Source organism: Mesocricetus auratus, unplaced genomic scaffold (assembly GCF_017639785.1).
Source record: "Mesocricetus auratus isolate SY011 unplaced genomic scaffold, BCM_Maur_2.0 Super-Scaffold_100676, whole genome shotgun sequence".
NCBI lineage: Eukaryota > Metazoa > Chordata > Mammalia > Rodentia > Cricetidae > Mesocricetus > Mesocricetus auratus.
Window position 1 is genome coordinate 3,293,152 of NW_024429266.1, and position 16,622 is coordinate 3,309,773.

The 16,622-nt window shown below is 51.8% G+C and overlaps 1 protein-coding gene and 1 pseudogene across 1 annotated transcript in view; one reads left to right on the forward strand and one right to left on the reverse strand.

Moving 5' to 3' along the window:
• Positions 1 to 586: 586 nt before the first annotated feature.
• LOC101823585 lies at positions 587 to 7,196 on the forward strand (annotated as a pseudogene).
• A 7,863-nt stretch (positions 7,197 to 15,059) lies between these two features.
• The window catches only part of Ints7 (integrator complex subunit 7), a 50,663-nt gene continuing 49,100 nt past the window's right edge, over positions 15,060 to 16,622 (reverse strand). The window contains exon 20 of the mRNA XM_013122637.3: positions 15,060 to 16,343. Coding sequence (XP_012978091.1) covers positions 16,047 to 16,343 — 297 coding nt within the window. The 3' untranslated portion in view covers positions 15,060 to 16,046. The remainder of the gene's footprint in view (positions 16,344 to 16,622) is intronic.

A 16,622-nucleotide genomic window follows, 5' to 3' on the forward strand; every position in this document is an offset into this window, starting at 1 on the left:
CCCTGGAAGACGGATTGATAACACCTCAGATCTCCAGCGTGGTCTGTGAGCCACACTATTAATTTATGCCATGGGGATAATCTGGAAGAGTCCTGACCTTCCTTCTTAATAACCGAGTGGCCAGAGCAAATCTCCCCAGGTCTCTTAGAGATGGGAGTCTCACCACCTGCAAAGAGTTTTCCTTCTCATGACAGAGCAAATCTCCCCAGGTCTCTTAGAGATGGGAGTCTCACCACCTGCAAAGAGTTTTCCTTCTCATGTGACAGTTCTGTGTGCTGTGCCCACATTCTGGACTCCCAAATCACCAAGAGACCCGTTCAGATGCAAAAGCTCCAACATGGCAGGCGGGAGTGGGAAGGACCCGGAGGAACCGAGAGGCAGGGAATTTATTGGGGTAGAGCAAGGGGAGTGTCTGGGGGTCCACAACAGCCTCGGGATTGGTGTACTTCCGGGCTTGGGCGACCTGTCCTGTGTTGATTGGTCAACTGGTTGCTATGGCCTGTAGGCCCTCCCAGGGCGGTTGCTATGCTCTGCCATAAAGCAGGTCCAGAGCCCGCCAGCTAACTTCTGATTGGTTCCTTGCCACATGGAGGGTGTCTGGCTCCCTAGTGACTGGGGCAAGGTGGGTAAGTTCGGCACATGGTGCAGAGTCAGGGGCCTGTGTCTTGCTGGGTCTTCTCTGCACCCTGTCATGGCTGCCAAAGCAGGGGCTGGGTGAGGGTCTGGTTCCTTCATGTGGATTAGCAATTGAGTGCTACCTGAAAATTGCTGCGGTCATAACATTTTGGGGGCAACACTTTCTTCCTTGGGAGAAATTCCTTTCTCCTCCAATTTGTTCTGAGGAGGCTGCTGGTCATGGTGCCCTGGTCCCTTCCTTCCTGGGTGTGTAGGAAGGGCATCCATGATAACCATACCTAGCATCCTACTCACCTGGCCCGAGACTGACCTGGGAATTCAGCCAAGGGCCAATGCCAAAGGGGGGGGGAAACTTTGTTTTTGTTTTTGTTTTTCCTCGGCAAAGCTTGTGGGAAAACATCCTTTACTTTTTTTTTTTTTTTTGTCAAGTAGCTGTAGGAATGTGACCACAGAGAGCCACCTCGAGAGACCCTGGGGAGGTAAGGCACCATCTAGGGAAAGGAATAAGCTAGTGAGCTGGGTGTGGTGGCTTGCTTTGGTAAATCCCAGCACTCAGTCAGCTGAGGCAGGAGGATTGCTGTAAGTGGGAGGTCAGCCTGGACTACATAATGAAGAGGCAGATATGGTCCTAAGGGAAGACGCAGTGTGCTCTCAGGCCCCCGTGTCTCGGCTACCCTGAGGATTTCCCCAACCCTTCTGTCTCTGATCTACTCCCCCTCCCCGCCTCCCCCCTCCCCCGTCTCTCCTTCTCCCCATTGCCCTGCTTTTAGTTTTTCTGCCAACTTAGAGTCTTTTTAAAAAATGTATATTTTACTGATTATTTTTTTTGGTTCCTCTGTATTGTTTTGGAGGCTGTCGGTCCAGCCCAGCCTCAAACTCACAGATCTGCCTGCCTCTGCTTCCCGAGTGCTGGGATTAAAGGCGTGCACCACCAACGCCCTACTATTTTAATGATTTATTTACTATTTTATGTGCTTTGGTGTTTTGCTTGCATATATGTCTGTATGAAGGAGTCAGGGGCCCTGGCAGGAGTCACAGTTGTGAGCTGCCGTGTGGGTGCCGGGAACTGAACCCGGGTCCTCTAAAAGAGCAGCCAGTTCTCTTAACCACAGAGCCATCTCTCCAGCCCCAATGTAGAGTCTTAGTAAACAGAACCAAAGCCCCACTCCCAACAGCCTCCCTCTATACGGTATACTTGACTAAAAAGGCCTCAGAAACAAACAAACAAACAAAAATAAATCAGCAACAGCCCCTCCAGGCCCTTTATCCCTAAACATCGACTCCGTCCCCATCTTCCCCGCATTGGCATCGAATTGCTCCCTGTCACCTTAGCGGTGCTAGATAGACTCCATTACACGGAGCTGCCCCAGTGGCGAGGCTGCGGTTATGGCTGTCTGAAGATGAAGGGGCGTGTGATGTGGGAAGCAGCAGGAAGCCAGGCGTGGCACCCCTGGGTTACTAGGTGAGAGGTCTTCATCCTGACCCCACAGCCACCCCCAGATGCCTTTTGGACCCCCCCCCCGCGATAGCAGGGCTCGCCCTTCCCAGGGAGGCCAGTGAGGGCAGCCGGCCCTGCCTTGCTGTTGGGAAACGCACACCCGGGCCAGGCTGGGCACGGGTGACTCACTTTTATGACTCTTCACCTCGCAGCTTTCCAGACCTTGGCTTCCCCGGCTTCTGCTTACCGCTCGCGCGCGCGGTCTAAGTCCTTGTGCTAAATCCCTTCCTCCTAACACCTGGCTGGCGCACAGGTTCTGCTCCCGCGGTTCCGGGCTGACTGATTCAGGGCCCTGGCTGGGCCCTGCAGGGGAGCTTCCTCGTCCCTTCTGGGAGCACCGGATCCGTTGTCCCCTTACAGCTGCCTCCCCTCTCCGTGTGCGTGCGTGCGTGCGTGTGTGTGCTGGTGGGAAGGCGCATGGCCTCACTCTCCTGTGCTCCGTGGTGCCCCTCGCCTCTCTGACCTCCGCCTGGTTCACTTTCATGCTGTTTCCTGTGACTGGCAGGTGGTCTGAAGATACGACACAGGCTGGACCTAGCTAGGGCTGGTGTCAGGAAAGATAGGATTTCCAATTGGAAAATGCTACCAGGGCCCTGGGTTGGTATAGCGCACGCCTTTAATCCCAACACTCAGGAGGCAGAGGCAGGTGGATCTACTTGAGTTCGAGGCCAGCCTGGTCTACAGATCGAGTTCCAGGACAGCCAGAGCTACACGGAGAAACCCTGTCTCTAAAAACAAAGCAAAAGCAAACAGACAAGAAAGAAAATACCACCAGGACAGGAAACCCACACGGGCAGTGTGAACTCGGTAAACAAGGAGAGAATACAGTCGTGGCATCTGAGGCTTGGACTCCACCTTATGGACATTGCTGGTTGGGGACACTGACCCTTGTTTGTCTCCTTCTGACCTTTCTGGCTTCGTTATCCCCATCGCTAAGCTGGGACGTTGAAGTCATTTGTCACCGGCCTTTGCCTGCATGTGATGCCTTCCTCACTGTTGATTTGGGAGAGGCCTCCCTCCAGTCTGGCTCTCCCTGGGCAAGGGTACTGCTTACATGGAGTGACTGCACTGGCATACGCTCAAACTGCCGGAGTAAACATTAGATGATATTCCAGGATCACCCATCTCCCTCAAACCTAGACACTGCTATGATTTAGTAAACAGGCATTAGGTAAAGGCCTGTGCCTGGTATTTATTTATTTAGCTAGCTAGTTTTATTTTTGAGATAGGGTCTCCTGTAGCCCAGACTGTCCTCATGAACCCCCAAAGTCACGAAGATACCCATTCCGATGCAAAAGCAAAGAGTCTTTCATTGTTGTTTAATGAGCTAACTGCACTAACTTGGGCCCTTCCTCAGCTCATCCGCGGATGGCGGGAGAAGGAGCCAGAGAAACCGCCAGCCAGGGAACTTATTGGGCAGTATAAGGGGAGTGTCAAGGGGTACGCAACAGTCTCAGGATTGGTGAGCTTCTGGACTTGGACGACCTGGCCTGTGTGGATTGGTGAACTGGTTGCTATGGCCTGTAGGCCCTCCCAGGGCGGTTGCTATGCTCTGCATGTCACTGTTGTGTCACTTGTACCATAAAGCACATCCAGAGTCCCACCAGCTAGCTTCTGATTGATTCCTCGCCACAAGGAGGGTATCCGACTGCCTAGTGACTAGGGCAGGCCCAGCAAGGCTAGGCTTGTGCTGAGTCAGAGGCTTACGTGTCTTTTCTGCAGCCTGTCATGGCTGCCAAAGCAGCGGGCTGTTCCTTCACAAAAACGCTTTAACAATGACACTGGACCGCCTTCCTGTCTGGACCGCCTCAGTACAATCACTGCAGTCTATGCAGCACTGGGGCTCAAACCCTGAGCCCTGTGCATGACAGACACATACACTACCCACTCGGCTCTCCTCCAGATCCTGGGGTCTTCTCTGTATTTATGTGTGAGTGTATGTGTATGCGTATGTGTGTGTGCATGTGTGCGCGCACGTGTGTGTGTGTGGGGTATGTATGTGAATGTGAGTGCGTGTGTGTGCCTACATGAGTGCATGTGTTCGAGTGTGTGTGTGATATGTATGCATGCGAATGTGTGTGAATGTGTGTGAATGTGTGCATGCATGTGTGTGAATATGTGTGTGTGCACGCATGTGGGCCAGAAGAGGGAGTAGAAGAGCACAGGTGGCTTGCTTCTGTTTTTGAGTGAAGAAAGATTTAGGGGTGCAGCTCAGTGTCAGTGCCGCTGCAGAGCAGGGAATAGGAGAGGGCAGGGGTGGAGGGGACGCCACTCTTCTCCCTGTTCATGCCTCTTCTTGGCCCAGCCCTCCTCCCCGCCTGATGTGTGAGTCTCAGGGCAGTGCCGTGACGACGGACACTGCGAGGCATCTCAGAATGACACCACTTGGGGAGGATGCTGAGGGGAGCCCATGGCTGCTGCTTTAGACACCTGGTCATGGAGCGGCGTCCATCGGAGCCCGGCAACTGTGCGTCACTATGGAGGACCGCAGTGGGGCAGACATCACAGGAACATTTGGAGGGCACAGAAGATGGGGGGAGGGGACAGGAGCCAGTGGGCCATGTGACCCAGCCCACGATAGTGAGCTCGTGGGATGACCCACAGCCCACAGGCCTTCCATAGAGCTCTTCAGTCCATGAGGCGTTTCCTGGGGAATCCGCTGGTCACTCTATTGTCCCTAAAAGCACTCCTGAAGGTCTGGAGAGAAGGGAAAGGCCTAGGAAAGACTGGCAGTGCCATGCTCAGAGCAGGGAGGCCACGCCCTCCTCTACACCCCAGCTAGGCTCTCCCGAAGACAGCTGGGAGGTGTTGACAGCGGTGTGCCTGAGGGCTGTGGGCTTCAAATGCCTTCCCCGCTGACATCATCCCAGAAGGAGGCTGGACCAGGAGAAAGGGAAGCCCCAGGCCCGTGGAACAGCTGTCTGCAAGCCTGCCGTGGCCTGTGGGCCCTGCTGAGTACCTACAGGAAAGGGTCCTGGCACGCTGCGGGTCTCCTTTTGTTTCAGGGTGTTCGTGGTAAGAAACACGCGCGTGCTTTTTCCATCCCCGTGCCGTATCTCAGGAAGCAAACAGCTGAGTGAGTCCATTTCTTCCCGCAGGCCTATTAAAAAAATAAATCTTCTCAACGTTTTCTTTACTTCAGTAATATATGTACCACAAAAGGGTTACATGATTATTTTTTTTAATTTATTATTATTTATTTTATTTTACTTAGTTTTTAAGACACGGTCTCTACATATCCCTGGCTCTTATGGAAACAATATGTGGATCAGACTGGCCTCAAACTCAGAGATCTGCATGCTTTGCCTTCTGAGTGCTGGGATTAAAGACATGCACCACCCTGCCCTGCATTTTTAAGCATGTGTGTGTGTTTTGCCTGCGTGTATGTCTGTGCATGTGTGTCTGGTGCCTACTATGGCCAGAAGAGGGCGCCAGACCCCCTGGAACTGGAGATCCAAATGGCAGTGAGTTGCTGTGTGGGCTGGGAATCTAACCTGGGTCTTCTGGAAGAGCAATGAGCTGCAGCGCGGCTGCATCACTATTTATAGACCCTTCTGGTCCCCTCCTTCCTTCCCTGTACATGAAAAGAGGACGCTCTGAAGGTCTGAAGCCAGGTGCAGTGGTACATGTCTGTAATTCCAGCCTTCAAGGCTGAGGCAGGAGGACCATGAGTTTGAGGGCATACTGCAGAGTGAGTTCCAGGGATGGTCAGGGCTATGCGCCCAGACCCCGACTTTAAAAAACCAAAGCCAGCTCTCGCCAGGTGTCCTCGTTAGAGTGGCATCGTCTTTAAATCCTGTGTGGCAATCCCTGACACACCGCCGTGGTGCCCAGGGAAGAGACGGGGCACCCTGGAAGTTCAAGCTACTTCCTTAAGATCATCCAGCTTCTGGAAGATCACCCACAATGCTTCATTGTGGGAGCAGGCAATGCGGGCTGGGCTCGAAGCAGACGCAGCAGATCCGCATGTCCCTGCGAGGGAGGGCTGTGGGGCTGATGGGCAAGAACACCATGGTGCGCAAAGTCCCCCGGGGGCACCTGGAGAACAACCCAGCTCTGGAGAAGCTGCTGCCTCACATCCGGGGCAATGTGAGGAATAGGGACATGCTGCTGGCCAATAAGGTGCCGGCCGCTGCCGGTGCCATTGCCCCATGTGAGGTCACTGTGCCAGCCCAGAACACGGGTCTGGGGCCCGAGAAGAACTCTTTTTTCCAGGCTTTGGGCATCACCGCTAAGATCTCCAGGGGCGCCATCGAAATCCTCAGTGACGTGCAGCTGATGAAAGCTGGAGACAAAGCAGGAGCCGGCGAAGCTCCTCGCTGCTCAACAACATCTCCCCCTCCTCCTTTGTGCTGACCATCCAGCAGGCGTTTGACCACGGCAGCATTACAACCCGGGAGCGCCTGACATTACAGAGCAGACTTCTGCGCTCTCGCTTCCTAGAGGGTGCCCGAAATGTTGCCAGTGTTTGTCTGCAGACTGGTTACCCGACTCGGTGCCACACACTCTATCATCAATGGGTACAAGCGGGTTCCGGCTTTGTCTGTGGAGACCGAGTCCACCTTCCCACTTGCTGAAAAGGTCGAGGCCCTCTTGGCTGATCCATCTGCACTTGCGGCTGCTGCCCCCTTGGCTGCTCCTGCTGCTGCAGCCCCAGCCAAGGCTGAAGCCAAGGAAGGGTCGGAGGAATCAGACGAGGAGATGGGATTTGGTCTCTTTAACTGATCCCTCAGAGCAACCAACTCAGCCAATTTAATTGGAAAAAAACATGGAAATAAAAGCTTACTTCTTTTAAAACAAACAAACAAAAAACCCAAACCAACCAACTAACCAACCACACAAAAGAAGGCTTTATGTTGTTTCCAATTAGTTTTTTGCTGTTGTTTTGTTTCTTAAGTCTTGATTTCTCTATGTGGCCCTGGCTGTCTGGAGCTCATTACATAGACCAGGTTGGCCTTTGAGATTTGCCTGTCGCTGCCTCCTGAGTGCTAGGATTAAAGGCATGAGCTACTATGTTTGGCTTCATTCCCAATTTTTGTATCAATATCGTTTTTCTTTTCACTTTTTCAAGACAAGGTTTCTCTGTGTGGCTTTGGAGGCTGCCCTGGAACTCACTCTGTAGACCAGGCTGGCCTTGAATTCACAGAAATCCTCCTGCCTCTGCCTCCCAAGTGCTGGGATCAAAGGCATGCACCACCACCGACAGGTATTTCTCTTTTAATTTTAAATTTTTATTTACATCGGTGTGAGCGTGTCAGATCCCCTGGACCTGGAGTTATAGACAGTTGTGCGCTGCCATGTGGGTGCTGGGAATTGAACCCTGGTCCTCATGGAAGAGCAGCAGGTGCTCTTAACCACCAAGCCATCTCTGAGCTCCCTGGTTTTCTAATCTGGTTGTTGTTTTAGGAAAATATCTTAGAAGCATAATTGTTATGATTGTTTACACAAAGCCACTCTTTTATCTAGAAAACACCTACCGATTTATAAGCCTTTCCTCCAGGACTGGAGGTTTTTGGGTTTTTTTTTTATTCAAGGCAGGGTTTCTCTATGTAACCCTGGCTGTCCTAGAACTCACGTTGTAGTCCAGGCTGGCCTCTAATCCACCCGCCTCTGCCTCCAGAGTGTTGGAACTAAAGGTGTATACCACCATACTTGGCCAGGACTGAAATTTTAAAAATAACTCAAAAATTGTTTTCATTAAGTATTAAATAAATGTAATATTCTTAACTTATATAATAAAGTGCGCGCATGCACAAACACACACACACACACACACACACACACGAATAATAGGACACCTTCCGACTTACCATCACTAGTGGCCCAGAAGACCCTGGGGAGAGCCCAGCTCCATCTGCCCTTCTCAGCTCCACCTTCCTGACCTGGATCTTCTCCAGTCTGTCTTCTCTTTGGGCACATTTAACAATGAGTGGCTTAGTGCTCCACTGTTTTCGTTTATAAAAACAGAAGCATACTTAGCATGTTTTAGAATAACTTACTTTTAAAAAGATTAGCATTTATAACTGAGCTCATTCATAATTAAAAATTAAATTAGTCATCTAAATTTGCACTTCTTTTAGTGTGTGTGTGAGCGCGCACGCAAACACACTCATGCACTCTGTTCGTCGACCATTTCTGTATTCAGCCTATTTTTCTGTTGGGTTGTATGTCTATTTATTGTTGAGTTTTGTTGTTTTGCTTTGTTTTTTTTTTTTTTTTGAGACAGGGTCTCCTAGGCAGCCCATGCTAGTCTGGACATCACTATGTTTTCAGGCTGGACTTGAACTCAGGAGTGTCTTTGTCTTAGTCTCCAAGTGCTGCAATTATAGTTTTGTGCTGCCACATCCAGCCTGATCTGTGAATACATTCCCCGATATTTTCCATGTGATTGTGGTGATTTTTGTCATTTAGAAGCTTTAACTCCTTTTCTTACATTTTCTTCCTTACCTGCTGTGAGAGCCATGCTTGGAGACATGGGCAGTCGCTGCATGTGTGTAGCCCAGGGTGATGGGACCGTTGTTAGAGTGAATTTTATGTTACACAGACACAGAGCACCCAAGCGGCTCTCGGTTGCCGGGCAGCAGGGGAACTCGTGTCTGCTTAGCAGATTGCAGAGACAAACATGGTGATGGCTTCCTCTGCCTGGGGATGCTTCTGCATCCTGCAAAGAATGGAAAACGGATGGAGTGCAGGGTGGCCAATTCTGTTACTTCTAGAGAAAATAAAAAAGGGTGGAAGCCACGGTCGTCCTCTCCAGAAGCAGTGTGGTGCAGTCACCACTGAGAACACCTGAGGGACAGCCCAGCCCCCAGGAACATGGCGTGAACTCTCAGGCAGGGCCTGGTGTGGCTCCCTCCCTCGGGGCTGCTGACTGCTCAGACTGCTACAATTCTCAAGCCTCCTTCCAAGGAGCTTTTGTGGTTTAAATCAATGTGCTTCTGGGAATCAGCCCTTGTTATTTCCTTGTTCACATTAATCGCCTCCCTCTTCACCACTGTGACACAGTGTCCTGCAGGGCAATGCAGGTCCTTTCAGGGATTCCTGAGAGCTTTCTAATTTGGGCGCCAGTGAATGAAGCAGGCTGTGGAGGAGCACGGAGAAAGGACACTGGTAGACGACCCGGAAGGAGAGATGAACAAAGCCACAACAGCATGCTCGTGCAATGTCTAGGGTGCTGTCTCCTGCAGTGTGGGCACGGGGGTGGGGTGGGGTGGTGGGGGAGGTTGGGGGGCCTGCTGTGGGCAGCCCCTTCTACCCACAGGTAGGCCAGTCCCTCTCAGGGTGGATCTCACAGAAACGTGCACAGAGCGAGGAACAGCTTCCTGGCCCTCACCCTCCTCAGCTGTTAGGGGCCCTTCCCACCCCACCCGGCCCCGCCCCGCCCCACCCCACAGGGGCCCTTCCCACCCCACCCTGCCCCACCACACCCCGCCCCACCCCAGGGCTGCTTCTCCACGCCTCTTCTCTGGTCCCTTCCTCCCCTTCTGGGTCACAGCCCGAGCCACTTGCTCTAAGGGTATCGGGTTATGTACATCTGTGTCTGTAGGTCAGAGCCCTGCAGGGCGGGTGCTTGGTGGGAGACCACAACAATCTCCCAGGCAGTTCTGGCCCAGAAGAAGCCTCCGTGTGAGGGCATAGAGCCGGTCACCATTTATTCCTCCCGAGGGACCTTGGGAAGCTCCCGTGCTGCCCAGACAGACCTGTGCCAAGGCCCTTCAAGAAAACATGATCCTTAGTATAGACCATCCTCATAGCTCTCCAAGCTGTTCCTCACCCTCAACCCGTTTCCCTGCAGACACGGTCTCCTCCTTTCATGTGTCTGGAAGGGACAGCTAGCTCTCTAGAGCGTCATGAGAACGCGGTTATTAGGATGTTAGCAATGCAGGATCTACTGAGCTGTGAGGATTGTGGTGATGATCAGATGACAAACTAGCCTTGGGTATAGGCCTATGTATCTGTAGACAGAGGCCCCAGTTAGCTGACTGTCCTGGAGAAGCGTCTATTGCCCCTGGCCCTGCCCACAGCTGTACCCACAGTTAAGCCTGGAGGATGGAAATAGCTCCCTCCCAAGAGGACATTCCTCTCTAACTCTGGGTCCTCAAATGGCCCAACACATTCTTCTCAAGAGGCAGAGCTGCCCCAGCACCAGAGTTTGAGGCAGCTGATGTTTCTTTCCAGGAAGCCTCCTGGGCCACCAGGCCACATGGGAAAGGTGACTCAAGACTAGCCAGACACCAGGATCCTGCATGGTACCTAGCTAGCATGTGAGTCTTCACGGTGCTATAAGGCAGGGTAGTTACTAGCTCCATGTGACAGATGACTGAGGTATGAGAAGGGAGACTCCAAGACGTGCCAGGGGCAGCTGTGGGGCAGAGGACATCAGAGGAGATGGGTGTCATGTGCCACCACGTATCCGGGACTCCATGTTCAAGCCCAACCTCTTGAGCAGCCAACTATACAGACTTCCGGGTAGGATACTGGTCACAGAGATGCACAAGAGAACTTGTCTGGACGAGTTAGCTGAGGGTCTTCCTGGGGTCTAGAGAGGCCAGTGGGACAGCTGGAGACGGGAGAGAACCCAGGCTTTGTGGGAATTTCCCATCTCCCCCAGACACAGGTCTGAGGCATGCTAAGACTCAGCGAATGGCTTAGGAAACCTCAGCAACGTGAGGCTGAGCAACCCTGAAGGAAAGGCACGAGCTGAGTGCGCCTCCTCAGAGGGCCGAACCTCAGCACAGGGCCAGCAGCTACTTGGAGACGCCTGGCCAGACCTTTCTTTGCCCTCTCAAGAGAGAGGAAGCTGGCTAACCCAGCTGTCAAGGCCAGAGGCGGCTTCTCGTTAGCGCCTGGCTCACCCTCTGGCGTGGCCCTGGACACCAGGAACTTGTCCGCCACAGTGCTTCCAGCACTTGGTGACTGCTCAGCAGCTAATGAATTCAACGCCAAGCTTTGGGCATGAGCCGAGCTCACAGACTTCTGCATGAACAAAGCTGCTGCCTGAGCGGCAGAGTGGGGATGACAGGAACTTTCCCTGCCTGGTGGCGGGAGGAGAGGCGCTCTCTCACCAGCCACCTAGGCGCGGAGGTGGGGCAGTGCCGAGGACAGACTCTTCCGTGGGCCCAGATGCATTCTTTCCCTGACGGTGCAGATCCTAGTCAGAGCTGACACACTCGAGCATCCCTCGGGGACACAGTAAACACTGACAGATCCGATGATGCCCACGTGATCCCGTGATTACAGTCACCCAGCGGCCTGGCAAGGGCAGCAGACGTCTTGCATCGGGAGAAGGGCTCCCAGCTGTCTCTGAGGGAGAGACTTTCCAAGCGCTGCAAAAGGAGGGTATGTCAGCAGTAGTGAGTTCTCTACAGACCCATCATCTCCTGTGACACACAGGGCACTGTTAACAGTTTAGGAACAGGAAAGGAGGGAAGGCTCGTTGGCTAGGAGCTGACTGCTTTTCCGAAGATCTGAATTCAATTCCCAGCACCCACACAGAGGCCCGTTACCTGCTCTAATTCCAGTTCCGGGGGTCCCAATGCCTTCTTCTGGCCTCTGTGGCGCACATGAAACAATAAAGTTGCAGAAGAGGCACCTTTGCACCCTCTCCAGTCTCTAACAGAATAACCACAGTCACACATTCTCTAACAACAGGTCTTGAACATTCTTCCAGTCCCGGTGTCTGCCCTTGCTGATGGGTGAGAACAGGAGGCCACAGGAGGGGCACAGGCTTTAGCTTGTCACTCTCACCACTCAGGCCCCACCCCCTGGGAGGGAGATGCTGCCAGCCGGGTACAATGCCTGTGCTCCACGGTTCGGCGGGTGGCAGGCACCTCAGGTACAGCAGACCATTTACCTTCCAGGGTGCTGAGAAACCCAAGGCCTGGACACTGGGGTCCCTCGACAATCCTCCGTCTACTACGGACCCCCATACACCTTTTGTCCTTGACCTTGTCCACACTGACTGTCAAACAAGCCTCAGCACAACGCACCAATGAGCCAGGCACAGTGGCGCACACCTTTAATCCTAGCACTTGCCAGGCAGAGGCAGGTGGGTCTCGGTGGAGTTGGAGGCCAGCCTGGTCTACATAGAGAGCTCTGGGACAGCCAGGGTTACATATAGAGACCCTGACTCAAAGACAAAACCAAGAACAATAGCCCTTACAAGTGAAGTCACTGGGGAAACCGAGGAGGGCTGACTGTTCTTGTCCGCACACCACTCTTGGTCCTCTCTGGAGGCTGGCGGTGGCTCATGGCCCTGATTTTCCCAACTCGTGCTATTATAATTTTACTGAATCAAGAGTAGCAACAGCCCCACCACAAAAGACCTACCTGGACACAGCAGGAGAGTATTTTTAGTCTGTTTGTCAGAAAGGTACACAAAGCTTGACCTGCAGACAAGCTCTGTGAGGAAGACATTCCTCGCCCTGTATCCCACCGAGTGCCAGTCTCCGCAGAATTAAACAATGAAGAGGATGATTATTTCCTGCACAACAAACTTGCCTGCAGGAAAGAGAATTGTTCTGGGGAGGTAAACAAATACGCAGGGACGAATGAAGGACAAATCTGGACTGAAAACCGTTTTGTAGCTGTAGGTTTTTTAGTTCTGAGAGGACTTACCTTTCTGTGTCTGAGTATGTTTTTTGCCTGTACAGATACATATGAACCACACACGTGCTGCCCAGAGTCCAGGAGAGGGTGCCAGATTCCCTAGAGCCAGGTTATGCACAGCTAAGTCACCATGCAGTGCTGGGAACTGAACCCACTTCCTTTACAAGAGCAGCTGGCATTCTTAAGCCCTTCAGCCCAGCGGTTACCAAGGTTTTCTTTTTAAAAGTAAACCCACAACACTTAGGATTTTTTACTAGTTTTTGGAAGCCAGTGGTTACAGGACTTGGTGCTGAGGAGAAAGATGCCAGCTGCTGTTTCCATCCCAGCTACAATTCACGGCTCGGCTGCTCGCAGCACCTCAGACTGAGCTCCCACAGCACGAGAACCTGGGTCAAGCAGAGCCAGTGAAACTCGGCTCTGATGCGAAAGGTCTGGTTCGTAGGCAAGAAGCAGGGAGAGCGAGAACTGCTGGAGGGCTGTGGAGAGGAGTCCTCGTCACTTTGAAGACCCGTGAACTTCTCAGGGCATCCTTACACGCTCTTGTCTGTGTGTGGGTGGGCAGGCCTGTGGGCATTTCCTTAATTAGTGATGGACGGGAGGCGCAGTCCATTGTGGGTGCTGTCATCCCTGGCTGGTGGTCCCGGGTTCTATAGAAAGCAGGCTGAGCCAGCCATGAGGAGCAAGGCAGTGAGCAGCACCCTCTATGGCCTCCGCACCCGCCTGCAGGCTCCTGCCCTGTTGAGCTACAACCTTGGCTTCCCTAGTTGGACTGTGACTGAGGCTAAGTAACCCTTCCCTCCCCAGCTGCTTTAGTCATGGTGTTTCATTGCAGCAACAGTGGCCCAGTGCTTAGCTTTTGTCAGGCCACAAACTCAGGTAAAGCAAGTTTGAATGTGGGCAGTGTGGCGCAACGACTACGCTGTCAGCCACACGGCACTCACTAAGTGCTAACTGAGGAAGAGCAGGGCTGCCTGGTGAGAGAGAGGCCAGTCGCCATTCTCCAGTGCCCGCATTGCCAAACTGGGAGACAGGCTTAATTCCTAACCAGCACGCTCACGTTGTTTTCTTTTAAAAAATTCTTTTCATTCATCACTGTTAAAATTATAAACACATCCCGCATACTGCACCAAACATAAAGGCAGATTTATCCCATTCTTGGGTTTACTTGACACACTGAGTCTAGTTGGCTTCAGTCATTTCTGCTCTCTGAACTATTAGGACCTGCTTTTATTTTAATTATTTTCCAACTGTATGGGACCCAAGAAATACAACTACCAAACTTCTTTCTTTATTTTTTTGGTTTTTCAGGAGTTTCTCTGTGTAGCCCTGGCTGTCCTGGAACTCTCTATGTAGACCTCTAACTCAAGAGATCCACCTGCTTCTGTCCCCCTTCTCCACACGCTGGGACTGGAGGTGTGTGCCATCACGCCCAGCGTATCCTTTTTACTTGTAAGTAGTCTGTATTATTGACTGAATTTCAGGTCTATAGCACTATTTCATGGTAGAATTCTCCAGAAAGAGAACAAATCGGTAGGCTACCAATTTCCTTTGTGACCTCTCCAAATTTTATGTTATTAAAAGAGGTCAGGCATGGTGGCACACCTTTAATCGTAGTACTCTGGAGGCTGACATATCTGAGTTGAAGGCCAGCCTGGTCTATGTAGTGAGCTCCAGGACAACCAGGGCTACACAGAGAAACCCTGTCTTGAAAAACAAAACCAAAACAAAACAAAGTCTTTTTTTCCGCCCTGAGAACTAAGTCAGGGTCATGGCAGAATAAGTGGGATCCTTGGCCCTTGTCTGTCATTAAAGACATTATTTCCCCAATTTTTTCATCTTTAGTTTTCTAGTCACCTGGTGAACTGAGTTAGACTGGAGAAATCTAGCCTAATTCAGTCGTTTTGTAAGCAGACTAAAGTCTGACTCTACAGAGAAGATGCGGCGACTCCCTGTAAAGCCAAAAGTGGAACCCTGACTCAGCTCTTCCTACATCCAGCAAAGCACAGCAGGCTCCACACAGGTCTTCCCTGGCGCTCTGGAGCTGTCCCCAGACGCTGACCAAGGACAGAGTGTTCACTGTGTGCAACCTGGTGGCTCTGGGGGACGTCACTTACAGCTGAAGCTGTAGCCTGGCACGTGCTATGACAAGCAGAATTTGGGAGCAACATCTCATGAAGCAAAGAGGCCTCAGGGAACCCAAGCTGCCAATCACTTCTCAGCCGGAGGCAATGTGACAGGAAAAACAAACAACCCAAACAGCATCTAACAAAACAACTCAGGTCTTACGAATCAGTGTGAGATGGAGAGAAAAGTGAACTCAAGCACCGAAAGAAGAGATTTATTTACATAGGGAAACCCAGGGCTCATGTTCTCAGCAGCTGCACGGCACCCTACCCACTGGCCTCCCACACCGCTATCGCAGTGACCAGGTCACCGTCCACTGACTGTGGTCTCCAAGCACTGGGCAATTACAAAAAGGGCAGTTAAAACATGCCTGGTGTACAGGTAAAGCATGTTGTCATAGTTTTCAACCAGGACTGAAACAGAAAAGGGCTTTTCTGGCTAACAGTAAATCTCTGTTCCCTGAGCATCCTGGCCGCGCAGAGTCCATACCTTGTCCAGCAGAGACCAGAGGGAAGGATACATCCCCTTTCAAGTCAAAGGCAAACACATTACATGTGAGCCACTTTCACTTCTCGAAACAATGTGAAAAGTCTACATTACAGTCACACTTCACAAAAAACAACACACTATTCATTTTCCACTTTTCTGTGTAGCTGTTAGATGCTACACAGAAATTAAGTTTCGGGTCAGTACAGACCAGATCAACAAACTAATGTTGCTTCAGTGCTGGAGACAGACAAGAGGTGGCAACAGGCCAAGGCATCTGTGGACCTCAGCCCCACAGGCCACAGGTTTCCAATCCCTTTGACGGCCTCATTCTCCAGCCCTGGATGAACCCTGCACCCACTGGACAGGATCCCCACTGCCTATCTCAGAACTCCAGGTCTGGGCTGGTCAGCACAATAGCTCTGGTAGAGACACAGTCAATCTACCAATGATCTGTGACTGTTGGCAGAAAAACTCACCAAGCAGACAGAACACAACTAAGATGTTCAGCGTGAGGCAGAAGGCTAGGTTTAAGACATGGAAAAGGTGCAGTCTTTTGCCTGAGAGCCAACAGTCTCCAAATGCCACATTACAGATGTTGGTGAGCGACATCTACTTAACGCACACGAAGATACAGGATCTTGCAGGCTGATGGCTGTGTAGTGTGGCAGTGTGCAGTGTGCCTGCAGCACACTTAAAACCGGGTGTAGGCACTGCGAGGCTGCGGCTGCGGCTGTGGCTGCAAAGGCTGCTGGGCTTGCTGCTGCTGTAAGCGGATCTGCTGGGAATAGGGGTCCTCCAGGGATTTGACAAACATGGTGGTTCTGGGCCCGGTTTTCCACATGACACCATTGGCGTCTCTCACTGAGGACTCCACTGTAATGCTGTGTGTTCCCAGGACAGCAAAGTTCAACAGAAACTGGGTGCTGAAGTAGTCATTATGTGGCTCAACCCTCTGCTCTATCTCATTGGTCACGCTGTCGATGGGAATCTGGAACACAAGAATCGTTACACACCATCAAGAGCTGCTGGCTGGGTGTTCTCCAGGAATAGGGATAAGCGACCTCAGTTCTCATTAGTTTCCAGCAACATCTGAGATCACTCAACCATAACCACTGTTCTAAGCACAGTCCGTGTAGCCCTTCATTCGTCATTCCCCAAGTATTCACAGAGTGGTTAAGGACTGTGCCATCCATCAAAAGACAGAGAGCATAAGGTGAGAGGACATCATCAAAGACAATGAAGTGACGATGGTGACCAGATTTTTAAC